The sequence below is a fragment of the Setaria viridis genome, chromosome 9 (genome assembly GCF_005286985.2).
Source record: "Setaria viridis chromosome 9, Setaria_viridis_v4.0, whole genome shotgun sequence".
Taxonomy (NCBI): domain Eukaryota; kingdom Viridiplantae; phylum Streptophyta; class Magnoliopsida; order Poales; family Poaceae; genus Setaria; species Setaria viridis.
Genome location: NC_048271.2, coordinates 19,401,022 through 19,428,963, shown reverse-complemented (window position 1 = coordinate 19,428,963; position 27,942 = coordinate 19,401,022). Strand labels below are relative to the sequence as shown.

General features: G+C 45.8%; 1 protein-coding gene across 1 annotated transcript; it reads right to left on the bottom strand.

The window, feature by feature from the left end:
- Window positions 1–11,260: 11,260 nt before the first annotated feature.
- LOC117838928 (perakine reductase) lies at window positions 11,261–22,055 on the bottom strand. The gene is made up of 7 exons (XM_034719134.2): window positions 21,850–22,055; window positions 21,399–21,566; window positions 19,894–20,097; window positions 19,641–19,813; window positions 18,744–18,840; window positions 18,499–18,652; window positions 11,261–11,784 (listed from the first exon to the last, which is right to left on the bottom strand). Exons 1-7 carry the CDS (start codon window positions 21,898–21,900, stop codon window positions 11,606–11,608), a joined length of 1,026 nt encoding a protein of 341 aa, XP_034575025.1. The 5' UTR covers window positions 21,901–22,055; the 3' UTR covers window positions 11,261–11,605.
- Between the last annotated feature and the right edge of the window lie 5,887 nt (window positions 22,056–27,942).

Sequence of the window (27,942 nt, the reverse complement as noted above, 5' to 3'; positions counted from 1 at the left end):
CCTCAACTATGTCTGAAGATCCTCTTGCTGGGACTTGCGTGGAAGCGACGCTGCTTCGACGCTGAGAGGGGCTTACATTGACATTAGCCCCTGATGATGTAGCTGCTTGTTCACTGTCTTGTTTGCTAAGATCTAGAGTCACATGCCGATCAATGGCTTCCTCCATTCTTGCCTCTATCAAAGCTACGTGTTCTTGCAACTTTCGCAGCTGTCGTGCGTGTTCGGCCTTACTTCTTTGGCGACTTCTGTAGGAATTAATGTGCTCACGAAAAGCAATCTTCCATGGAATTACTCCTTTACCTCTGCAACGTTCAAGGTGTTCTGGATTACCTAGTTCCATAGTCAGCTCGTCTTTCTCTCAATCAGGCACGAAAGTTCCTTCGGTCGTAGCCTTTATTAACTCAACAAGCCTCGCATCCGCTTCTCTTAATTCTTGGCCAAACACAAATGATCCATCTTCAGGATTGAGCATGGCACCATGAGAATAATACCAATGCTTTGCTCGCTCCGGCCATTCGAGAGTTGCCGGTATGATTCCCTTAGAAATTATGTCATCTTCCATTCTCTGCCATTTGATAAACCCCTTCTTGTAACCTCATAGCCCAAGATGATGGTAGTATTTCTACTACTTTTGCGAGCATTGTCGGTGTTAGTTTTAGTTGCCTTAGCGCTCTTTTGTGATTGCTTGTACTGCACAAAAGAATCCTAGGGATCTCTTAAGTTCAGGTGCTTTGTGAAATCTAGTGTAAGGCCCTTTTTTATATAGTCTTTATTCAGTTTCTTCTTGTATGTTTGAAAAGCAATTGCAGCATTTCTAAATCCCCAATCTTTCACGATGGCTTCATCTACACCTGTGAATGTGAATTTTTCTTTTATCTGATCACATATCATTTCCTTCTCTCGATTAGGGACCATGCTTAGAGGGACCTTGGGTACGGGGACCATGCTCTCATCGATTTCAGGGCTTTTCCAATTCTGAAAGCTTATTGGGATGTTATCCCTAACAAGAAAGCCAATTTGATTCACCAATTTCGTCTTAGCATTGTCTAGAGCAGTTGATTCACCCTCTTCATTAAGTTCTGTGATGATGATACGTCCCTCTAGCTTTTTCTTCTTGCCTCTTTTCTGTTTCAGCCTACTCGATCCAGCTGGCTGAAGATGAAAGAACTATTAATTCCCAATAATCTTGATTAGTCATGAATTTAAATCAGGTTTACATAGAATAATTGCTATACCTTGCCTTGTTTCCCATCATTGCCTCCCTCAGGAATTGGTTCCTCCTTATTGCCATTACCAGACATGTTGAGGTAGATGTCAGTCTGGTTATGATCGACCTCTTCATTTGGTTGATCATTCGTGTGACCTTGAGCAATCAAGTACATTAGGTATTCCTTATCCAATCGGGCCTGCTCGTCCTCTGATCGTGCCATTGTAACTAATACAATATAGAAGGAATTATTCTAAGAAATAGTAGGCCGCAACAATTGAAAGAATGACCGCAATAAAGAATTAAAACACTTGTACAAATTGTTACAGTGAATTGCTCGTCATCAACAATTTTATAATATTTTATGCACATTTACTGTAAAAAGAATGACTAATAGTTATACATTTTTTAACAATAATAAATGATTAAAAAAGAATAAAACACTTATACAATTTGTTAAAATAAATGACTAAAAATTTATTTATAGTGAATTGCTTGTGATTCACTACCAACATCAAATTTCTCGTAACTAATAGAATATAAAAATAATTATTGTAAAAATTAGTAGGCATCAACAATAAATGACTTAAAAAGAATGAAACACTTATACACATTTATTGTAAAAATAATGACTAAAAATGAATGAAATATTTGTTACAATAAACGACTAAAAATTAGTAGGGATCAACAATAAATTACTTAAGAAATGACTAATAATACTTATACATTTTGTAGTGATAAAATGACTAAGGCTAATATAAAACGAATGCATGGCATTTTACAATTTCTAGCATTATTTATATATTTCTAGCACAATTCTAATTTTCATAACACAATTTGTAATTTTCTAATTTTCATAACACAATTTCTAACTTTCTAATTTTCATAGCACTATATTGTCGAACACTACTTATAAATTTTCTAATTTTCCTAACACAATTTCCTAAATACTAAAGATAAGGAAATTTTTTTAAAAAGAAAAATGATGACGTCAGCTTGGCCACGGGCTTACGTCAGCAGAGACGAACCCGTGGCCGCGCGGCGCCGGTACAGTGGAGGAGGGGCGGCGCTAGTGGAGGAGGGTGTGGCAGCGTGGAGGAGGGGTGGCACCGGTGGAGGATGGGTGGCGCCGGTACGGTGGAGGAGGGGCGGTGGTGGTGGAGGACGGGCAGCGCTAGTTGAGGAGGGGCGATGCCAGTGGAGGGCGAGGGGCGGCGCCGGTGGAGGAGGGTGGTGGCCAGCGGGGCGGTGGAGGAGGCAGCGCCGGGGACGATGACGGTGGAGGAGGTGGCGGCGATGACAGTCCGGCGAGGAGGAGGGGGGTGGCGGCGCGAGGCGAGGGGACGGCCGACGTCGGATCGGAGAAGGCGGTGTTGGGGGCAATGGGGGTGGCGGGGGCACGCGGTGTCGGAGAAGGCGCCTTGGGTGTGACATGATGGCGGCGCGCGGCGTGGAGGAGGGGCAACGATAGAGGATTCGGAGGAGGAGACGACAACCGCGGCTAAGTGTTAGGGAGGAAGGGGATGGGGTTTTTATCCCCCCTTTAGTACTGGGCATCACCCCCACCCGGTACTAATGCCCTTTTGTACCGGTGGTGGCTACCACGGTACTAAAGACCACTGCTTTAGTACCGGGTGTAGCTACCACCCGATACTAAAGGGGGTGCGCCACGCGCGAAATGAAAATGCGCCCCTTTAGTACCGGGTGTATCACCCGGTACTAAAAGGGTTGTAGCCTACTATTTCAGATCCTGCCAAGACAAATGTTTTATTTCCTTTCTATTAAAATTGCTATTATATTTATTTATTGCATAGCAAAATCAAATAATGTTCATAAAATTGCAAAAAAAGTTTGTTATCTTGATGTTGATTAGATCTACACAATAAAAATATTAGATGCAGTTAAATATCAAACATAGTAAAATTAGTAATATTAAGTTAGTAATAGGTTATAAATGATCATAATACTTATGTTAACTTAAAAATTAGAAAGAATAAATATTTTGGCCATGCAAAAATCTAGAAAAATAGTGCCCGTAGTGTTATTAACGTGTTTACCATGGCTTAGTCATGTACTTGTTTAATTATATCTAAATTTATTGTTTAATATTTAATGGTACTAAAAAATCAAAATAATTAATATTTTAACCATGCAAAAATATTATTGTTAATAAACCCATAGAATACATGACATATCATTACAATGCGTTATTGCATTATTATCACTTGACCACAAAACACAACATAATGATTCTAACATATTACATATCATCATCTAGCAGAACGTTAATAACCTTCCTCTTGACGAACGTCCCTTGGTTGTGATCGCGGCATAAGTATGGAGCATCCTCTTTGGGTAACAGGATGGTTGGGTCAACATCGACTGAAAATGGAGGAAGATCATCAAACTGATCATAATCTTCTGAAATGTCAGTGTTGTTCTTAACTTCTGAAATAGAACTATGTGGTGCTTTGGCTGATCATCTGACTTATTAGCACCCTTCTTGATTGGTTTTCTTGGCATGTTCTTCACATAGAAAACTTGAGTGACATCATTGGCTAGGATGAATGGTTCGTATTTATATCCAATCTTGTTGAGATCCACTATTATCATCCCATAGTTGTCTATTGTTATACCTCCTCCAGTAAGTTTCACCCATTGGCACCGAAATAGAGGGATTTTCAAAGGTCCATAGTCCAGTTCCCATATCTCCTCAATGACACCATAGTATCTATCTTTTTTTTCCATTATTGTCTATTGCATCTATACGGAGACCACTATTTTAGTTTATGCTCTTTTGGTCTTGGGCTGTCGTGTAAAATCTGTACCCATTTATCTTGTATTCTTGGAATGTCGATACTAAGATAGATGGACCCCTAGCCAACCATGCTAGTTGTTCTTCAATCATGTCATCACCCATCAGTTATCGCCGCAACCAAGAGGCGAAAATGTCAATGTGATGATGTGTGATCCTAGCCTCAGTCTTCCTCTGGTTTGAGGACAGTACAATGGTCTTGTGCTCCTCCATCTATAGAGCTACTAGGGATGATTGTTGCAGGACAGTGAAGTGGGCTTTACGAAATGTACTCTCATCGATGTCCATTCGAGCTTTCCTCCCTAGTGTGCCCTTTCCCTTGAGTCTCTCCTCATGGCGTGATACAAGGACTCCAATCAAACTCAGGTCATCAATAAAGTCAACACAAAACTCAATGACCACCTCTGTTCCATAACCCTTTGCGATGCTTCCTTCTGGATAGGCACGATTATGCACATACTTCTTTAGAACTTCCATAAACCTCTCTAAAGGGAACATATTGTGTAGAAATATAGGACCGAGAACAAAAATCTCTTCAACAAGGTGGACTAGAAGGTAGGTCATGATATTAAAGAACGAAGGTGGAAAGATTATCTTAAAGCTGACAAGGTATTGCACCACATCATCTGCAGCTTTAGTAGATTGTTTGGATGGATTGCCTTCTGAGAAATCATATTGAGAAATGGACATAGCTTCACGATTGCCATTCTCAAATTCTCTGGTAGAATACATCCCAGTGCATCAGGAAGCAATTGCATCATCAGGATGTGGCAGTCATGAACCTTTAGATTTATGAATTTCTTCTCTTTAATATTTATTATTCCCTGTATATTCGAGGAGTAGCCCGATAGGACCTTGATACTATTCAAGCACTCAAACATGCTTTCCTTCTCTTCCATGCTGAGAGTGTAACTGGCAGGATGCAAGTAATGTCCATCATTTCTCTTTTTCGGATGTAGGCCATCTCGTTGTTTTATACGTTTTAGGTCCCGACGTGCTTCAATTGTATCCTTTGCCTTTCCATATGTACCCAGGAAGCCAAGCACATTCACGTAAAGATTTTTCATCAGGTGCATCACATCGATTGCATTACTGACCTGAAGGACTTCCTAATAAGGTATCTCCCAAACTATAGACTTCTTCCACATGGTTGCATGTCCGTCCTTGTCGTTCGGAACAGGTTGGCTACCAGAGCCCTTGCTAAAGACTACCCTTACATCCTTTATCATAGAAAATACACATTTACCATTACGGTGAACAGGCTTAGTACATTTTTCTTCCTCCCCTTCAAAATGCTTCCCTTTCTTTCTTAATGGGTTCTTAGCAGGAAGAAATTGACGATGGCCCGTATACACGAACTTCCGATAGTGTTACAAATACATGTTGCGAGTATCATCTAAACAGTGCGTGCAGGCTCGATATCCCTTGTTTGTCTATCCGGATAAATTACCAAGTGTCGACCAATCATTGATGGTTACGAACAACAATGCTCGTAGATTAAAAGTCTCCTTTTTGTCCTCATCCCACACACGTACACCTTCTTCCTTCCATAAAAGTAAAAATTTATCAACCAACGGTCTTAGGTAAACATCAATGTCATTGCCAAGTTATTTTGAGACTTGGATAATTACCAGCATCATAATGAACTTCCACTTCATGCACATCCAGGGCGGAAGATTGAACATACATAAGGTCACAGGCCAAGTGCTATGACCACTATTGAACTCATCGAATGGATTGAATCCATCCATACCTAAATCAAACCATATATTCCTTGTAGCCTTTTCAAACTCAGGAAATTCTCTGTTAACTGTTCTCCATTGGGACCCATCAGCGGGGTGTCTGATCATTTCATCTTGCTTACATTTTTTATTATGCTAATGGATCAACTTTGCATGTGCCTTGTTTCTGAACAAAAGCTTAAGCATGGTACTACATGGAAATACCATATTACCTTCGCAGAAAGTTTCTTCTTGCTAGCCTGCCCTTCAACATCACCGGGGTCATCTCACCTAATCTGATAATGCAGCGCTTTGCACACAGGAAAAGCCTCCAATTTCTCATATTCCTCACCGTGATAGAGGATACAATCATTAGGACATGCATTTATCTTTTGTACCTCCAAACCTAGAGGGCAAACAACTTTTTTTGCTTTGTACGTCAAGGACATCAATTCATTCCCCTCGGGAAGCATGTTCTTTATGATTTTCAAGTCATCAAAACCCTTGTCAGAAACTTCATTTTTTGCCTTCCATTGCAACATTTCTAATGTGATACCCAACTTTTTATGCCCCTGCTTGCAATATGGGTACAACAATTTCTTATGATCATCTAACATACGCTCGAACTTTTTTAACTCCTTCACATTCTCGTAGTCTTCCTTTGCACTTGACCTAGATCATCGATAGGACATTCTGCCTCGCCTATCTCTTCTTTAGCCTCGCCTATTGGAGCATCTGCAAAGGCACCTCCTTGAGTCCAGTTGGAATGTTTTCATCTTCTTCTTCATCATCATCTTCTATCATAACCCCTCTTTTCCCGTGCTTGGTCCAAACAAAATAGTTAGGCATGAATCCAGAACTGTATATGTGGGCGTGAATAGTCTTTCTGGATGAGTAATCCTTCTTATTTTTGCAATTTCTGCATGGACAACAAATGAAACCGGACGGCGGTTTGTTGGATTTTGCCAGAGCAAGAAAACCACACAAGCCATTAATGTAATCCATGGAGTGTTTGTTTGCATTGTACATCCATTGTCAATTCATCTATAAAGTATTACCGAACCAAAGATATTCCGATCATGCATATAATTATGAAGCATAACAAATATCATACAAATTTCATAAAACTCAAATGTTGCTGAAAGTTAGATAGAAATACACAAATTTAAAGTTTAGATCTAAACAACATGATACACTACGACAAACTCAAATATTGTTGAAAGTTAAGATAGAAATACACAAATTTAAATTTCAAACCCAAACAACATAATACACTACGACAAACCATCCACTGAGTACTATCTACGACAAACCATCCTTGGGTGGCGAAGACGAAGGTTTAACTGACCCAGCCTCATCTTGTGGTGTATTTGTGCCTCCTGCGACGGTAGTACTTAGTGGACCTGAAACCCCCAGGACTGGTGGTAGAGTATAACGACCACCAAAAGGAGGTTCCTGACCCACTGCAATAGCATCTTCATGACATTTTTTCAATTAACGAAGCATTGCTCTCTCCCACGTGCTCATTTTCTTTGGCTTATCATGAAGGCCAACTATGATTTTCCCCTTGCTGCGAGAGGAACGACGATCGCCCCCACCATCGCCACTACCTCCAGTAGCAGTAGTCATCTCTAGGTACCATAATTTATTTAGCTCATATTTGCAAATGACTAAACTATGAACAAATTATATTTTATCCCCACAATTTATTTAGCTCAAATATAACACACAAATGAAAAATTTCTTCATTGTAGCTTATTCTAAAAATAACTAATTACATACCTCTATTTAATCTTATTATCTCTATGTACCACAATTTATCTCACTCATATTTGCAAATGACTAAATATGAAAAAAATTATACTTTTCCCACAAATTATTTAGCTCATAGTCGTAAAGGACTAAACTATGCAATTATTCCTCTAACATAGCATCCAAAAAATTGTAGCTCAAACATATATAACACATGCATTTACATGAAAAAATTCTCCATTATAGCTTTTTCTAAAAATCACAAATTACTCTAGCTCTAAAGCATAAAACTTAGTATACTAACCATGTATCAAGGGAGGATGAAGTTTCTAACCTTTAGAACACTTGACTGAGTGAAATCCCCACGAAATGGTCAAAAATCCAGCAGCACCTCCCCTATTTCGCCATGAATGGATGAAGCCCGAGCTGGAGGAAATGGCTCGGGCAAGAGGAAGAAGACGCCTAATTTATAGGAAGGAAGTTAGTACCGGGTGGAGGCTTCACCTGGTACTAAAGGTTGCCAATTAGTACTGGGTGAAGCCTCCACCCGATGCTAAAGGCCCCTCAGGCACATTAGTACCGGTTGGAGGCTTCAACCGGCACTAATTGGTGACCTTTAGTACCGGGTGAAGCCTCCACCCGATACTAAAGGGGGTCACGGGGCGCTACTGGGCAACTAGCCGTTAGACCCGGTACTAATGCTCACATTAGTACCAAGTTAAAAACTAACCGGTACTAAGCCTCGGGACGAATGCTAAGTTTTCCAGTAGTGTCTTCATCCTCACTAGCATGCTCACATATGAAGTTGTGAAGAACCATGTTGGCAGCAACAATCTTCTTTTGTGTGAGCATAGAAATCAAACCAGTGTGAGAAGAAGGGAGGAGATAGGGTTTGCTATTGTACCTTGGACAGGCGGCATTAGGCAGGGGGCCCACGTCCTTGGGTGGCGGCGGGCGCTGGTCCATTGGTGGTGGTGCAGGTCCCAAGGGCGGATGGTTTGAGGGGTTTCTGCTGCCGGCGGGTTAGCATCGGTCGGATCTTGGCCACGAGTCCAGCGGGAGGAGGAAGCCGGAAGGAGGTAGCGTGGCTCGGGGGCTTGGCCAGACAGTGGTGGGGTGGGGAGTAGCAACTCCGGTGGCAGTCCGGTTGGCTGGCCAGCCACGCGGCGGGTGGCGGCAACACCCCGGCGCCCCTTCTTGGCGAGTCGCGAGGATAGGCAGGAGGAGTCGGGATGGGAGGAGGTGAAAGACGAGACGGGGGGAGAAGGCGTCAGGAGGAGGGGAAAACAATAGAACGAACCGATACCCTTGTGTAACCAATGGCAAAGGTGGGTAATTACCTCCGAACTCCACGAGTAAGTTCATATTTCAGAGTCTTGGAGTTGCAAATGAGGTGATCCAGCAAAATGAACCGGGGCTCCAAAAACTCCATGGAGTTGGGCTGCCCAAAAAACGGTGGAGTTGGGTTATTTGGCTGGCTCCACTCAGCTCCACCCTGAAGTTTGGAGTTAGAATCATGCCAAACAGATCCGATGAACATGAATCCTAGTTAACAACACAGATAAATTGATGAGTGGGCATTTGCATGGATTTATCATCTCTGTTAATTGCAGTATGTGCATGATGAGTGCATACCGTGCATGCATATGGGACTACGAGCTGGGCTGGGGACCATATATTTATCATGATGTATACATGGAGAGAGAGATACATATATACATGTATGTGCAATCCCGAGATAGGGCCTAGCACATAGTTTGAGAAAGATGGGGTGGACCGGTGGAAGAAGGAAAAGGACCTGTGCAAAATGTGTGCAGGCTTCTTTATTGTCGTGCGTTGACACGCATCATGCCCCTGCCCGACCCTTTGTTTTCCTCAATTACATCTTACATGGTAGTGTCAAATCTTCATCATCTACTTAACTACTACAACTGGTTACATTACCTGGTAATTATGATATCACTTTAATTGCTCATGGACAAATTGGAAATATATAATTTTTTTCCCAAAAGTGACAAAGTTCACACATGTCTGTAATTTAACTGTGTTTCTTTTGTACAAGAACTTGCAGATGCAGAATTGCAAGTGTACAAATATGTACTGCATGCTGGTAGGTTACTACTGCCAGCATGCGTTTTGTGTATGTATGGACCTAAGTGGCTTTGCGAAAGATATAGGCACGCAAAAGACGGAAAGCCTAATACGCCAGAATATTCTCGAGGAGTGATGTGGATATGTAAAGGGTATAAAGCTAGGACGGAATAAACCTAGGGATTGGGGTTATATCCATCCCAAGAGCAGGCATGCTGCGTAACCCCCAGGCTTTTGAGGAAAAGCCATGGGTTTTGCATGCGAGATGCAGTAGGGAATGACCTAGTACGCCCAATATCCCAATTGCCCCCCTCCTTTATCTGCTTTATCTCCTCTCCTCCGCTTTGTTTGCCTTCTTTATTCCCGGCCGGCCTCTTTGTCCTTTGCAATCAAACTCCAGGCATTAACAAAAAGCTAGCAACCCCTTCTTTTGGACTGCCACCTAGATGCAGATAGCAGGAAACAATTATCTTTTGTGTTAAACACTTGAGCCATACTTTCATTGAATTAAAGATTATGTCATGGCCCGCAGAACTTGATTGTTTACTAAGTGCATCGTCACTAGTAGTAGAGTTCAAAAAACAGTTGGGCTGGAAATACAAAAGGTTGGAGAGATGCACAGTTCCTGAGAGCTCAGCAGAGATGAAGTTTCAGAGAGTTGCACCAACTTCAGGGCCTGGTGATAGTACACTGTACCTTGTTGCAGAGCCACCACTCCCTGTTTTCAGATTGGGATCAGAGATGAGCAAGACATGACACAATGCACCAGCCAAATCAATCATCCAACAATCATAGACTGGCTGGCCACGGCACACTGACGCTGCTAGCTAGCTGCACGGCCTCATCAACCGCATCAAGGTGTTGTGGCCAGGCAACCAGTCTGCCGGGACAAAGATCCCGGCACCAGAATTTGGGGAGGTGGTCCACCAAACCAAGAGGAGGCCAAAGACCGGCCACCAGCTCCACACATGTTCTTGCAACGCATGGTGGCCCTTCCTGGCCTCCGCATCATCACCGGCAGCCGCCGCGCGCGATCCCCGATGGATGCAGGATGCTCAAAGCGCGTGACGATGGGCGTCGCTGTGCCTCGAGATCCATCTCCGTCCATCCGAAATCTGGTCAGCTCCTCCCAAGGTTCCCCCCCCGAAAGGGACACCCATGGCCATGGGCGACACCAGTGCAGCGGCAGCTAGCCAGCCCTACTTGGGCATTGCGAATTGTCTCCTCCTGTTGCGTGGAACATCTGCAAAGCCCAGCACCAATAGTGCAGTGCAAGGTAGCCTGCACAGCAACATGTTTTAAGAGATGTGAACTGGGTACCCTGGAATAGCAAGAGGTAAAAAATAATAAAAAAAAGCAATACAGACATCAATGTAGTATCATTGCTGAAACAGTACAAGTTTCTCAGCAAACAGGAGTTCAAGGGAAAAAGCAGTGCAGGCCTGAGGGAAAAAGCTTAGGCCAACTGCAGCTAAATTGAAATGAGGACAAAGCAACATGTTCTGATTTTTCAAAATTCAAAATAGCTGTCACAAAAAGTAAGGCACCATTGATCTAGTCAAGCAGAAACAGTTGAAGCGCTGGATTCTAATTCTAAGCAGGCCCTTAGCTCTGTACAGGGTGTAGCATCTAGATATGTTGTAATGTCAGTCAATCATATAGGAAACTGAAGTATATCAAAGTAGTTAATATTTTTCATTAAAAACAAATGATGGCAAATGAACATAGATTCACTCCTGTAGAAATTAGATACAATTTTACTTAGAGAATGTCATGAAAAACATATTCATTCAGAAATTGTGCCCCATTAAAAACTTCGACTTATATCTGACTTGTTTCTTTGATCTAGTATAGCAATATGGTACACTGCACACAGAATGCCAGTGACATGTCTTGCTCCAGGTACACTCCTTTCACAAGCAAATGCATTTTGCTGTTTCTTTCATGTAGATATGAATAAATACAACGCACTGCCAATGATAGGACGGCCATGAATTTGCACTTGAAGATGTGATGTGGCTACTTTGGAAGTGGGGTATTTGCAAGCCTCCAAGAATAAGGCTCCAGGATTCCCAGAAGTCTGGACCCGGCCACCTCACCAGCTGGGACTGCAGCCGAGATTTCTTCGAGGTCTTCTTTGCTTAGCTTTACCTTTACAGCACCCATGTTATCATCAAGGTTCTTCACTTTTGTTGTTCCTAGATTCAAAGATAATTAGAAAACTTGTGTGCATAATAACATATAACTTTGATGGTATTTGAAAAAAAATATAGCTTATCTGGCTATCACATGAACAACAGTAATATTTCCTTTTCTATATGAAGCATAGGGGCATTTAAACTAAGTAAACATCAAATGAACTAGAATACGTGCTATACCATCTATATGTGCAAACCATCTCCCAATTATACTGGAAAAAATTATGATTTTCCATTTTATTTTAGTGGCACGAACATAGTTCTGTAAGGGAACAAGGTGGATAAGAAGAACATATTCTTAAAAGAAAAGAATGCTCCACAGAATCTGATCCTGGAGTCACAAGTCACAACTCTTATTGAAGTGGAGAACATCTGCTAAGTTTGCAACAGCAAAGGTAATGCAATTTTCAGTCTCTCTCCATATTATTGAGGAAATTGCTTTCTAGTGAAATGACAGGGACAAGGTAAAGATAGATGGCATATTGTGGCATGTAAAAGAACACAATAATACAAAAAGTAGTTCATATTAGTCAAATAGTTCAGGATTAGGCATTACTGTTGTTTTTTAGGTTGCGATGGTGAAGCATGACAAAATGAGCAAAAGATTGTTCAAACTATTCTTCACTTACTGCATCTAGAGAAAAACGCAAGGCAACACTACAATTCAGAAGACCAACAGGCAGGCCTAACTGTGAAGACTTTGCTCAAATTGGCTCACTCCTTCCAGTGTCTGACAGCAGATCTTTGTTACCGGAGAGGGGGTGGGACGAAGATTTGCACATTACTGTTCAGTTCAATCTTTCTTTCTCAGCTACTGCAATATATTGGTCTGTTCAGGGAACATATGGATGTCTGTTTCCAAAATTGTTATATGCAGAGTGTCTTATATACTTACTACAGAGTAGAAAAACCTTCATATATTCGTCAAAAATAAATGATTTCTGTTAGATGTATATGTACTGTTGGTGTTTACCTTTTCTATTAGGGGGTTTTCTGTATATTTTCCCCTTCTTGTACCTGTACATATATATGGGCCTAGAGCTCCTGTTATGAATACAAGTGCTATTCCTAACATGGTACAGAGCCGAACTAGGGTTAGGTTTCTTCCCAATCTGCCCTCGGGTTCCTTTTTTTTTCCTCCGCACGTTGCACTTGCGTGCTATTCTCCTCCGTCAACTCCGGCCGCTGCCCGTCCGGCTCTCCACCCGCCGGACTCGTCGTCGTCCAGCTCTCCACCCGCCCGCCGGAGTCGCTGCCCGCCCCGCCAGAGTCGCTGCCCGTGCTGCCCCGGCGCTCCGCTCGTCCCGCCGGAGTTGCCACCCGCGCCGCCCCGGCGCCCCGCCGGAGTCGCTGCCCGCCCGCCCGCGCTGCTCTGCTCTGGCGCCTCATGGCTGCCCCGCTCGTCCGCCTGTGCTGTGCAGTGCGGTGCAGACCACGTGACAGGATAAGACTCCTGTGAAGGAGTTAGGTCCCGTAAAAAAAATAAAAAGAAAAAAAACGCTTGCGCCGCTTTTCTTCTGCGCTCTCGCCGTCGCCCGCCGCTGTTTACCTTGCGCTCTCGCCGTCGCCATGGCTCCTTCGACTCCTTCGTCTGGTGGTGTCCCAGTGTTACGTTGCCCGGTACTGTTCAATGGCAACAACTATCGCGATTGGGTTCCTCGTCTACGGATTCATATGCGTGGTCTTTGTCTTTGGGAGTTTCTTATCGGCGAGTTGCCTTGTCCACCTTGTCCTACTGCTCCTACATACCCGGTGCTTCCTACGAAGCCAGTGATTCCAGAGAAGGCTACGGCTGAAGAGATGGATCGGTTGCTTGCTACTCATGATGCAGATGTGGCGAAGCTCCTTGCTGATTATGATGATGGTCTTGCGTCGTGTGAGTCTCAGTTTACTGCATACCGGACATGGGTTGATGAGGATGCTCGAGCTGCTTCTATTCTTGTTGCTAGCATTGAGGACAGGGTTTCGGCTGATATTATTGAGCTTGATTTTGCACATCGGATGTGGGCTTTTCTTCGCACACGTTATGAGCCCACTGGTCAGTCTACTTTTCTTGCAGCCATTCGTCAGGAGCAGCTCGTTCGACAGGGTGATGGTACCGTTGATGATTTCTATGGTCAGATTTCTACTATTTGGCGCCAGCTCAACACTCTTAGTCCTCCGTTGTCTTCTAGCACCTGCCAGTCCTGCCTGGGTCAGCAGCAGGCTCTTGAGCTTCGTCGCACCTACGACTTCTTGACGCGTCTTCGGGATGAGTTTGAGCCACTTCGTGCACAGCTGCTTGCTCGCCATCCCTGTGTCTCCCTGATGGAGGCTCTTGCTGCTATTCGTAATGAGGAGACTCGCCTTCTTGTTGCTGGATTGATGCGATATTCTTCAATTTTGGATGCCAGCTCCTCTACTCGTCCTGCGGTGCCTTCTTTTGAGAGTCGAGGGGGTGGTCTTAAATGTGATTGGTGTGGCAAGGATAATCATGTGGAGGCATTTTGTTACAGGAAGAAGAAGGCTCAGTCTCGTGAGGGTCAGTCTCGCCGCGGTGGACGTTCTTCACAGGGTCCTAGTGCTGCTGATGGTTCTGCTCGTTCTTCGCTGGGTGCTAGTGCTACTGGTGGTTCTAGTTCTGGAAGTCCTCAGAGGAGTTCTGTTGGTTCTGAGACACAGGAGATCATCAGGTTGCTCAGTCGCCTTGTTACCTCTACGTCACCAGGTGCTGCGGGTTCTGTGACTCAGCCCTCTGCACCTATAGGTTCTGCTGCTGCTTCGCAGTCTTCCACTTTGGGATCACCTTCCACGTCTACTCCAGGTATTTGTCCATGGATTCCTGATTCTGGTGCTTCGTTTCATATGACTCTTGATTGCACCTGTCTTTCTTCCATACGGTCTCCACCTGGTTCTCCTACTGTTCATACAGCCGATGGTTCTTCTCTTCCTGTTGTCGGACATGGCACTCTCCTTATGTTCCCGATCTGACCATGCAGCTCATGTCCGCTGGCCAGCTTACTGATCATGACTGTCGTGTCATTCTTGATCCTGATTTTTATTATGTTCAGGATCGTCGCACGGGTCAGCTGGATGGTACTGGCCCTCGTCGTCGTGATTCTCAGCGTCTTTGGGAGCTTGACTGGCTTCGTCTTCCTTCCGCTGTGCCCGTCAGTCTAGTTGGCTGCGCTTTGGCTGCTTCGTCGACCGCATCTTTTGATCAGTGGCATCATCGCTTGGGTCATCTATGTGGCTCCCGTCTATCTAGTTTGATTCGTCGTGGTCTTCTAGGTTCTGTTTCAGGTCATGAGTCTTTAGCGCAGTGTCAGGGTTGTCGGTTGGGCAAGCAAATTCAGCTTCCCTATCATTCTAGTGAGTCTGTGTCACAGCGTCCTTTTGATCTTGTTCATTCGGATGTCTGGGGTCCTGCTCCCTTTATTTCTAAAGGGGGCCATCGATACTATATTATATTCATAGATGATTTTTCTCGTCATACATGGATTTATTTTATGAAACATCGTACCGAGGCCTTATCCATCTACAAGTCTTTTACTTCTATGACCCGCGCTCATTTTGACACTTCTATCCGTGTCTTTCGTGCTGACTCTGCAGGCGAGTACCTTTCAGTAGCCCTTCGTCAGGTTCTCTCTGAGCAGGGCACTCTTGCTCAATTTTCTTGTCCTGGCGCCCATGCTCAGAATGGTGTGGCCGAACGCAAGCATCGTCATCTTCTTGAGACTGCTCGTACTCTTCTGCTTCCTTCTTCTGTTCCGCCTCACTTTTGGGCTGAGGCTGTGTCTACAGCCACTTATTTGACTAACATTCAACCTTCTTCTACGCTTCATGGTGAGATTCCTTTTGAGCGTCTTCTGAATAAGGTGCCTGACTATTCTAGTCTTCGTCTCTTTGGCTGTGTGTGCTATGTGCTTCTTGCACCTCGTGAACGCACGAAGCTGACTGCTCAATCTGTCGAGTGTGTTTTTCTCGGCTATAGTTCTGAGCATAAGGGATATCGTTGTTGGGACCCAGTTGGACGTAGGATGCGGATTTCTCGGGATGTTATTTTTGATGAATCCCGTCCTTTCTATCCTCATCCTTCTTCTGATGTTTCCCCGGAGTCTTTGGTCGATCCCTGTCCTTCTTAATATTACCAGATACTTCTATTGCTATCACCCCTTTATCTCGTCCGGCACCTCCTCACATGGTCCCCCATGTAGTCTCCTCGCCTGTTCATCGTGCTGATGTGCTTTCCCCGGAGTCTACTTCTCTGGAATGTCCTACTGATTTTTCTGTAAAGCCACCGGTGACACATGTCTATACTCGTAGAGTTCGGCCCTCTGATGTGCCATCTTCTATTATGCCCTCTTCATCTGATATGCCTTCTTCTCCTACTGAGGCCTCTCTTTCAGAGGATTCACCTCCTGAGCAGCTTCTTCATCGTAGTCATCGTCTTCGTAGGCGTCCTGATTGGTATTCTCCTTCTCCTTATGCTGCCACTGTTCTTTCGGAGCCGTCATCTTATCGTGATGCTCTTCCTCATCCAAAATGGCAACACGCTATGGCTGAGGAGATTGCCGCTCTTGAGCACACTCACACGTGGGACCTTGTTCCTCGTCCTGCCAATGTGTGCCCTATTATATGCAAGTGGGTTTATAAGGTGAAGACTCGCTCTGATGGCTCTCTTGAGCGCTATAAAGCTCGTCTTGTTGCTCGTGGTTTTCAGCAGGAGCATGGTCGTGACTATGACGAGACTTTTGCTCCAGTTGCTCACATGACCACTGTTCGCACCCTTCTTGCTGTGGCCTCTGTTCGTGGGTGGTCCGTTTCTCAGCTTGATGTCAAGAATGCCTTCCTTAATGGTGAGCTGCGTGAGGAGGTCTATATGCAGCCACCGCCTGGGTATTCTGTTCCTGAGGGTATGGTTTGTCGTCTTCGTCACTCACTTTATGGGCTAAAACAAGCTCCTCGTGCTTGGTTTCAGCGTTTTGCCTCCGTGGTCACTGCTGCTGGGTTTTCTGCCAGTGCACATGATCCTGCCCTGTTTGTACATACTTCACTCGAGGTCGGACTCTTCTCCTCCTTTATGTCGATGATATGATCATTACTGGCGATGATTCTCAGTATATTGCCTTTGTCAAAGCCCGTCTCAGTGAGACGTTTCTTATGTCTGATCTTGGTCCTCTTAGTTTCTTTCTTGGGATTGAGGTTTCTTCTATGCCCGAAGGCTTCTATCTGTCTCAAGAAAAGTATATTCAGGATCTTCTTGATCGGGCTTCTCTTACTGATCATCGGACTGTTGAGACTCCTATGGAACTTAATGTTCATCTTCGCGCAACTGATGGTGAGCCCCTTGAGGATCCCACTCGTTATCGACATATTGTTGGGAGTCTTGTTTATCTTGGTGTTACTCGTCCTGATATATCTCATGCTGTGCATATTCTGAGTCAGTTTGTTTCAGCTCCTTCTCATCTTCATTATAGTCATCTTCTTCGCGTCTTACGTTATCTTCGTGGGACTATTTCACGCCGTCTATTCTTTCCACGCTCTAGTTCCTTACATCTCACGGCTTATTGTGATGCTACATGGGTTAGTGATCCTTCTGATCGTCGGTCTCTTTCTGCCTATTGTGTTTTTCTTGGTGGTTCCCTTATTGCTTGGAAGACTAAGAAGTAGGTAGCAGTTTCTCGTTCGAGTGCTGAGGCTGAGTTGCGTGCTATGGCGTTTGTGACGGCAGAGGTGACTTGGTTACGGTGGTTGCTTGAGGATTTTGGTGTTTCAATTTCTGTGCCGACTCCTCTTTTGTCTGACAGTACAGGAGCTATCAGTATTGCTCGTGATCCAGTGAAGCACAAGCTTACTAAGCATATTGGTGTGGATGTTTCTTATACACGTTCACAGGTTCAGGATGGGGTTATTGCTCTTCAGTATGTGCCTTCCGAATTGCAGCTGGCTGATTTCTTTACCAAGGCACAGACACGTATTCAGCATAGATTTTTCCTCTCCAAACTCAGTGTTCTTGACCCACCATGAGTTTGAGGGGGGGTGTTAGACGTATATGTACTGTTGGTGTTTACCTTTTCTATTAGGGAGTTTTCTGTATATTTTCCCCTTCTTGTACCTGTATATATATATGGACCTAGAGCCCCTGTTATGAATACAAGTGCTATTCCTAACAATTTCAACTTTTTATCTAGTACAGTACTAGTTCTAATTTATGACTTGAGGATCTTCTATGTGTATAATAATCTTATCCAATTTATGAAGGCTACTCAGATGAAAATTCTTGTAAGCTCAGATCACTCAAATTAGTGCGAACACCTGATTAAGCATATATATAATGCACCACCGTCACTGCAAAACCTCATAAGTCCAATGTTTTTCTAATAAGTAAAACCTGAACTTCCATCGTGCTTGAAAGGTTATAGGCCAGTGTTTTACAGTGAGGATTAAAGGGGCCAGTGAAAAAAAAAATGGGTGGGTTCTCGGTGTAAATACGTCCTGATCGTTATTTTTTCCAAAATTGGTCTGCTTACCTCAACTAGCACCATATGATGGTTATTTATTTGCACATGGATGTACTTTTACATCTTATAGCTGATCAAAGCATCATATGTTTTAAAAATTCGTTTGACAAAAGGATTATTTTTCCTAACTGCGCAGGCTGAGTTCTTTTTTTTTGGGTGTGATGTGAAAGGTTTGATGATTTCTACTTGCAGAGATGTCAAGATGTATTACCAGGGATTGGGACTACATCTTCTCCTTGATGAAGAACCCAGGAGAGAGCAAGTTGAGCAGGGGTGCATCCATACTTCTTGGACAACATTTCAAGTCGTGTATACATAACTTTATTCTTCTCCAAGTTCTCCCCAGTATACCTAGGATGTTTAGACTGAAAAGTGGCAGAGACACTAAGTCACATAAAACAATGTCAATGTTTTTATGCATGAAAAATTAATATGGTAGAATACATCTCGCTTTACCAATAAACTTTCTGATGGTATACTCTCTACAGCTGCCCTGCCAGCAAAGAAGCCACGGGCGAGTGGGCTGTATGGAACTATTCCAATACCAAGCTCCCTGAATGCAAGTAAAGCTTTTTATGACAAAGACAAAGGCATGACGTTGAGGTTCAAAGAACCAAAGCTAAGAAATATGAAGCATAAGCTAACTAGAAAGTGTAGTATATAATAAAGAGACAAATTGAACACCATCTGAACATTGTCAATAGTGTCCACACTGAAAAATAGTAAATCCTTAAAATGCATAACTTGAAACAATCAAACAGTCCATATTATTCCAGAGTGATGGGTTCAATACACAAAGTTTTCATAACTGTAAAATAAAGAGGCAGCATCACATAATATGTAAACTGGGTTCAGATGATTGGGAAGTTGATGAGATATATTAATCGGCCTTTGCTCAACTCATGTATATTATGTTATCAGATCTATATACTTTTGACATATAAGTACACAAACTTAAAACAAATGCAGTTATTTCATGCTAACCACGAAACTCGGAGTATTAGTGAACATAAATCTGATAGGCACAGTATTAGTGTATATTATTAACATGGGGGAAAAATAAGATAAGTTTTCTCTCCCATTTTAGATATCGTTTTTTAATCAATACAAGTAATTTTCCAACAGAACATACTGTGAATAACAAAACTTCATCACTGCCACATGCACCATACATGATACATGGACATTCCATAAGCACCAATCATCCTAATTAACGCTCCAAGCACAAGTTCCGATGGAAAAAAGAAGATTGTATTAAAGACTAATAAAACTTTCAAGATACATCAAATGCTAAAAGTTTCTGGAAGTAAAATAGACAGCTTTGTTAGATTATTGGATAAGGAGTGGATGAACCTGCAGACTGGTATTATATCTTCCTCTATATCTCTGGTCCATAGCGACCACTCCAACTGTACTGCAGTAATTGGATGAACTGCATGAGCCCGACGAATGGTATCTGCACTAGCCTCTGACAAGCCAACATACTTCACTTTCCCTTCTTCGACCAACTTTTTGAGTTCCCTCATCTACACACCCATTGATGACGTCAGGAAGAACAGATGAAATGCAAACTACAAAACATAGTTCACAATCAACAGATACACACAGTTTCCTCTATAGGCACTGACTGATCAATGCGATGCTGGTAGTAGAGATCAATGTAATCAACAGCAAGGCGCTGAAGACTTGCTTCACAACATGCTCGCACATAATCTGGTGTGCCCTTCACACGCATGCCACTGACATCAAATCCAGCAATGCCAAATTTGGTGGCAACTTGTACCTTCTCACGGGGAAAATGATTAAGTGCCTGCTTAAAAAAATCTAATTATGATAATGATGAAAATATACAATCTGTGTACCAAAATGTGTTTTAAGTATACAATCAAGGAGGAATACAGCAACTGATATAGGGGTCAGCATGCTCCATGTCATATGTAATAGGCACATCAGTGACCCAAGAGTCAAAGAAGCCCAGGGTTGCAAGTTACATCCTTGGAATACTAGCTCATTGGCTTTAGAAAGGGTCATCATAGAAACCAAACAGCTGCTGAGGTATCTCTCATACAAGTAGGGTCTCAAAGTTTGAGTTTTAGAATAAACATTAGCGAAAGGTGAGAATTTTGTAGCTCCCATTATGTTGGAGAAAAGGATTTTGGAGCCTTACGCAGATGTGCTCTCCTGATTCAAAAGATTATATAAAGGAGAGTCCAATTTCGATAAACGATGGTTGGGCAAGCATGTGTCTGCTCAAACTATAGTTGGACAAGCATGTGCCTGTTATAAAAGGGTAGGCAGGTTTGGTTTCTGCAAAGCGTCAATGGTTTTCTAACATAATTACGTTTGGAGAGAATAATATAGACCTTACCTTCTAACTTGATTCATCTATATCAAGCCACAGTAATTTATCATACAAAATAACATGTTGGCAAAGATTGTAATCCAACTACCGTTAGCTGCCTGGAAATGAATGACTGGACTTTTCACATCATCTATGAAATTTTACAAAGGGGAAAAATTCTCTGCGCCCTGCAAAAACAAAATAAGTGTTTCCCTGTGGTCTGATACAATTCAAGAGTGATGACAATGACAATTCTAGTGTTGGATAACAGACATGTGAGCACTGACAAAAGAAAACATGGTGCATTTTGCACACTCTGCAACTTTTGCTCATCATAAACTCACAGATACAGCAGGCAGGATGGTAAGTCATTTGAATTCTTTTATATAAAAAGGTCCACCGGTTATATAAAGTTTACGACTCTTTCTCGACAAATTCATATCAAATTCATATTGCTTTGAGCTAGGTCAATGGAGAAAATGTAGAGTAAGTTTGAGTAGGAGAAAGGTGATCATATAAGAGATATCATATTTCCATCTATTTTCACCTGAATATCCAATTTTAGAATTCACCAACATCTTTTGTCCGAAAGATAATATCCTAATAAACAATAAAGATCTTAAAAAATCCCACGAATAGGCATCGGATCTGCCAAACTTTCTTAGCCAACAGGACATAGCCAAATCAAACATCCTTGTCAAATTACATCATCCTTCAGCCAAATTGGACATCCTCCGCAAATCGCTGGGCTGGATTGAGAAAGATTTTACCTTTCCAAGCAGGACTTCGTTGGTGTGTGGCCCGTACGCATCTGCAGTGTCGAAGAAGGTGATACCAGCCTCAAACGCGTGCCTGATTATGGCGATTCCGGCTTCCTCAGGGACTGGGGCGTTGTAGACTCCGGTGAGGCCCATGCACCCGAACCCAAGCTTGGACACCTGCATTTCACATTGCGCGTCTTCAATTGATCAGACCCACTAGCAAGACCTCACCAATTGCAAGAAACCCGCAATCCCCAATAGAAAATCACATCTTTTGTCCATGTATCTCTTGCAGGGTCGCATCTCCCTTAGTTTCCTTTCGCAAGATTTGCGATTTAGTGCGGTGGGATCAAATCAGATTGTTCAGAGTTCAGATGAAAAAGGAAACTGCAGATTTCTTCTTCCGCTACCGAAAGATTCGAGACTAAATTCGAGAATATGGGGTCTTACAGTCAGTTACCTCGAGGCCCTGCGTGCCGAGCTTCACCCTGGGCATTTCGCTCCGTTCCATCTTCGGATTCGCGCACGGGCACGGAGGGATAATTGCGTTGACTATCTGGCGAACAAGTGTGGAGTGGAGAAGTACAGATCGCTGCGGCAGCGAGCCAGCGAGCGGACTGCACGGGTTTGACTTTTATTTTTTTTAAGATGGTTTTGGACTTTTGTTCCATTTGATCGAAGATCAAGCGTTCAGAACTTCATATGGTCGAAATGCCGAAATTGGAAGTGTGGCAATGTTCCTTGAGTATACGAAGAAACACGTTCTTTTCTATTTCAGTAATTCAATTGTCTTTTTTAATTGCGCTAGAATTGATAAAAACTTATTTAGCTAATTGGATCCCACACACTAGAAATTGTCTATAGATTGTACCATACCAATATCCCACGCACATAATGTTGGTAATGTTGGTGGGAAATATTAATGATCTCCCAAAGCCCATAAAAACAACAATCATAAAGGCCCAGGCCCACCTAAGGCAATAAAGACTGCCGTCGGCCCAACACGGGAGGGGAGAGCCCCGCTCCGCCTCGCCCGACCCAGTGCTCCGAGGTCGGACGCCCCCAACACCATGACAACCAAAACTCCGCCTCGCCCGACCCAGGGGCCTAGGGTCGGGAGCACCCGACCCCCCGCCGCATGACTCCGCCTCGCCCAACCCAGGGGCCTAGGGTCGGGAGCACCCGACCCCCTGCCGCAAGACTCCGCCTCGCCCGACCCAGGGCGCAGGGGGTCGGACTCATCCGGGCCCACAAAACAAATATCCGTCTGGGGCGCAGACTGAAAGATCAGGGCGCGGATCTCGTGGATCCCCTGTCGACCTCGCCATAAATGCGCCGTGGCACTGGCGCCCAGAAAGGCGCTCGCGCCCCCGACGCGACCCGCCACAAGTACCCAGGTGCGACCGTGCGGTGCGGGCTACAGTGGCCGCGGCTCCCTCCGATTCACTACAGGGCACTCATGACCTGCGCCGCCCGGCACAGGAGGAAGTCCCGCCCGTTCTCGCGTCCCGCGCATCAGGCGACAGGGATGCGACGTCCGCGTCCCACGGGCCATCAGCAAGATAACAGGACCAGCCGCCCTTTCCGACGGGCACAGATGCCACGACCAAACATCATCATTATGTCTGGCGGCAAAGGCCCCCAGGGAGATCGTCGACAGGATCCGAAGGTAGCCGCCCTCTTCCGGCGGACGCGCTGGCAGGAGCCGGAGGCCAGAGCGAGAGGCGGTGGTCCTGGAACTTGGTCCCTCTCCTTATGATTGTATTTTACTTAACTTAGTTTATCTCTTTTACTTCTCCTCACACCGGGTCTCACCTGTAACACCGGTGGCCTCCTTGCGCTATAAAAGGAGAACCAGGAGCCCTGAGACAGGGGACTCTCTCGAGCAAGCAGAACACACACACTCTCCTTCAGAGCATCAGTGCACACCCAAGAGACTTGGGACCAGCTCCCTCTCTCGCCCTCCTGTAACCCCTACTACAGACCTCGCGTGGGCAACACGAGCAGCCCCTCACACTGGACGTAGGACCTTTCCTTGCCCGAACCGGTCTAAACCCTGTGTCTTCCACGCCACCATCCGAAGCCTTACGTGCATAAAAGAAAATTTACTAGTCTTAGTCTTGATCCGCTAATCTTGACAACGATAGTTGGCGCGCCAGGTAGGAGACCTTTGCGCGTACATCACCGGCTTCAGATGGCCAACCACAACGCCGGCTCCAACGATGGGAGTCACCACCCCTCGCATGAGTGCTTCATGGCCGATGTGCACTCCGAGGGATGCAACGACGATGGCGCCGAAGGGAAGCAACGTGCTCCCCCACGGCACGCCGCAGCCACGACTGAGGCCCTTGCCAGGGTCTCGGTGCGGCCACGATAGCCGGAGGCGCGCGCGGCGCCCCACCAGGAGGACGAGCACCGCCGCAACAAGGGCAGGGCGAGTCATCGGGCCCACGATGTCCAGCGGCGCATCTGCGGGGACGAGGATCATCCCCAACTCTTCGCATGCGCCAGCCAGAACGTCGCCAATGCGGCAGCCTACTCCGATGACTTCCCGATCCGGCGACGCCCGAGGAGCGACAGGCCCGCCAGGAGGTACGCAACCTGCTTGAGTGTGCAGCAGTCCGGCAGGCAGAAAGCTTCACGTCCCGGCGCCGCACACATGGCGTCAGCAGGGTCGCACCCTCCGCGCCTATCGAGGGGCGTGGAGGATCTGTCCATCAACCTTCCTCCCACGGGGGAAACCGGGCCTCGCCCATTTGACGGACTCCACCATGCGCGGGCAGCGGGGCTTCGTCCGTCCACCGCCGCGTCGGCCCCATCCGCGATGGCCGTGACGCCTTGGACGCGCGGAGGCGCTCCCGTGTGGACAGAGAGGATGGAGCCGACCGCGGCTACCGCGTACATCGTGGTGGTCGCCACGACGGCGGAAAAAATCGGAGCCCGAGCCCTGACCCAGCGGGGCCCAGGGCCTTCTCCGCACACATCCTGAACGCGCCGTTCCCAGCACGCTTCAGACAGCCCACCAATGTGACCAAATACTCTGGGGAGATGAACCCCGGGCCTTGGCTCAGCGACTACCGGCTTGCCTGTCAGGCCGGCGGAGCGGATGACGACCTGTTCATCATTCGCAACCTCCCACTTTTCTTGGCCGACTCGACGCGAGCCTGGCTGGAACACGTTCTGTCAGGTCGGATCCGTAACTAGAACAACCTGAAAGAAATCTTTGTAGGGAATTTTTGGGGCACATGCACGCACCCCGGTAACTCCTGGAACCTCCGGAGCTGCCGCCAGGGGTCGGGTGAGACTCTCCGAGAGTACATCCGGCGCTTCTCTAGGAAGCGCACTGAGCTCTCCAACGTCGCCGACACCGACATCATCAGGGCCTTCCTGGCGGGGACCTCCTGTAGATCTATGGTCCACGAACTAGGACGTGTAGGCCCACGAACCACCAAGGAGCTCCTCGACATCGCCGCCGACTTTGCCTCGGGCGAGGAGGCTGTCAGGGCGATATTCGACCGCTCCAAAGGCAAGGTAAAGAGGGAGGAGCATACCAACGAAGGCGCTTCCAATCGCCAGAAGAAGAAAAAGGCCGCGACGGAACCCCGAAGGCTGCGGAGGGGCTCAAGCACGACAACGGACGAAGACGATGATGATGATAATGAGGATGATGATGAAGAAAGCTCTTTCGCTCTATAAAGAGCGCGCGGCAGACGAAATACGAGCCGACCACATCTATTGCGACGTCAGGGAACACCGCGCCTCCTTACCCCACGAGCTCAGCATTTCCTGCCGCTTCAACTCCCGGAGATCACGTGCGCAACTTTCTCTGCGAGCGGACCAGGGCCCGCTTCAGGTAAAAAAGGGATACAGAGCTGAAAACACTCTTACGGCCCATTACGGTCCAGGGGTTCGAAGGTTGGCCCTCCAGAGGGTTCGATAGCCGCCCTAGGACATCCCCCGAGCAAGGGGTGAGAAGGGACGGGTCCGCTAGCGGCCACCACCCAGGCAAGCGAAAGCCAAGGGCGTCCCGACCTCACGTTCGAGTCCGGACTGGCATCTAAGTTCATGGTTTTTCCCCGAAGAAAGGCAACGAGCCCCCGAATCCGATCGAACGAACTCGGGAACTATATGAACTGGCCAGCCGGAACCTGGAGTACGCCACTAGCTTGGCCCGAGCCGGACCCCCCCCCCCCCCCGAACGGGGACCGGGACTCCACTCGAACCGACCCGTTCGCAGCTCAACGAGCACCACGGTTCGTCCAACGAGGATAGCGTGGCACGGCTCACCCCCTCCGTCTCAGCAAATGGACGCTTGACGGGTAACGATCAAAAGCCGATCTAGCCTCCTGATCGGTCTCCTGCAACGCGCGGGGGCTCGGGGGCTAGCATTGCAACCAATGACCGCGCGTGTGGTCGCGGCTTGAGGTCTCGAGGCGAGGGCGTCCTACGAAACAACGAGAATCTTCTCGCGCCAAGACAGCCATAGGGCGCTTCGCCTGGTCAACCTCCTCGGCCAAGCTGAACAAACAACACTCCCCGTCCCTGATTAACTGCAGCTTGCACGACAAGCAGAGATCCCCGACAAACAACGATAGCAGCCTCTGGAGGAGCATCCCCGCTCCACCTGATAGAGGCGGAGTGCCCGATCTTTCGGTGAGTGGAGATAATTTCGATTTGGTGGAAGTAGACCCTCACGATCCGACTACGACGAGCGAACCCGAAGCGCTAATGCAATCGCTGAACCAACTCCTGATGGTTACCAACCTCGCCAGTGCGAGATCAGCCTGATCACGAAGATCGTTTCCTGCACGCAATCGAAAAACGAACAAAAAAAAGACGCGAGCAATCTCAATATCACTCGAAGGTGGAGTTCTGAATCACACGAGGACAACGCGTATTTGCGCGTGTTCGAGAGTAGGTAAAGCTATATGTAAAACAAAACTCAAGTTGTAAACAAAAGGGACTCCGACTATATAAAGGGGGCGCAGCCCCTGGAGTCCGGAGGAGGCGCTATGGCAGGAGGGGGGCGCGTGGCCAGGGGGAGGGCCGCGGCTCCCAACCCTAGGCGCCCCACCTGGGCTGCCCTGTTGGGCCATCTTCTTATTCCGGTGGGCCTTCGTTCCTTAACAACATGATGAAGTTTAATTCTCTCGCACGGGCCCAAGTGATTGGCCCAACTGGATGATCAACTGTAGGCGCTTGAGATGGAGGAGCAACTGGAGGCGCCTGAGGTGCTGCTGGTGTAGATGTACTCGTGGTGTCCTCATCATCCTCCCCTTCTTGAACTGAAGTCGTCCTCGACGGCAACTCCTCATCTTCGCCCGCATACGGTTTCAAATCTGCAACATTAAAACTCGTGGAAACACCAAACTCCGCAGGCAGGTCAAGGATATAAGCATTATCATTAATCTTGGTTAGCACTTTAAAAGTACCAGCAGCACGTGGCATCAATTAAGAACGACGTAAAGTAGGAAAACGATCCTTTCTCAAATGCAACCAAACCAGATCACCCGGTTCAAAAGTAACATGTTTTCTCCCTTTACTACCCGCAACATGATATTTAGCATTAGCAGCAGCAATGTTTTGTTGAGTTTGCTCATGCAAGCTAATCATTTGATCAACATGGGCAGTGGCATCTATGTGTGGGGCGTCCTCAGCATCAAGCGCAAACAAATCAATAGGCGCCCGAGGAATATAACCATAAACAACCTGAAAGGGACACATCTTTGTAGAAGAATGCGTTGCATGATTATAAGCAAACTCAACATGAGGCAAGCAATCTTCCCAACGTTTCAAGTGTTTATCTAAAACAGCCCTAAGCATGGTTGACAAAGTTCGATTAACCACCTCAGTTTGTCCATCAGTCTGAGGGTGACAAGTGGTGCTAAACAGCAATTTAGTTCCCATTTTATTCCATAGTGATCTCCAAAAATGATTGAGAAACTTAGCATCACGATCAGAGACTATTGTATTTGGAATACCATGCAAATGAATAATCTCGCTAAAGAACAATTCAGCAACATTGCTAGCATCATCAGTCTTATGACAAGGTATAAAATGAGCCATTTTGGAGAAACGATCAATAACCACAAAAATACTGTCCCTCCCCTTCTTAGTTCTAGGCAATCCCAAAACAAAGTCCATAGAAATATCAAGCCAAGGGAAAGTAGGAACAGGCAAAGGCATGTACAAACCATGGTTGTTCAATCGTGACTTAGCTTTTTGGCAAGTAGTGTAGCGTGCAACAAGGCGCTCAACATCAACGCGCATCTGGGGCCAAAAGAAGTGGGCAGCCAGCACTTCATGCGTATTGTAGACGCCAAAGTGCCCCATGAGACCGCCTCCATGCGCTTCCTGTAACAACAAACGATGAACCGAGCTAGCAGGAACACACAGCTTGTTAGCGCGAAACAGGAACCCGTCCTGTATGTGAAATTTGCCCCATGGTTTGCCATGAATACAATGGGCGAAAGCATCTTTAAAATCAACATCGTCCACATATTGATCCTTCACAGTTTGCAAGCCAAAGATTTTAAAATCTAATTGTGACAAC

Coding starts and splice junctions, on each gene's coding strand:
- LOC117838928 (XM_034719134.2), bottom strand. CDS start 21,900: ATGGAACGGAGCGAAATGCCCAGGGTGAAGCTCGGCACGCAGGGCCTC. Junction 20,098..21,398: donor ACGAAGTCCTGCTTGGAAAG/GTAAAATCTTTC, acceptor TTTTTTAAGCAG/GCACTTAATCATTTTCCCCG. Junction 18,841..19,640: donor GATATAATACCAGTCTGCAG/GTTCATCCACTC, acceptor ACTTGCATTCAG/GGAGCTTGGTATTGGAATAG.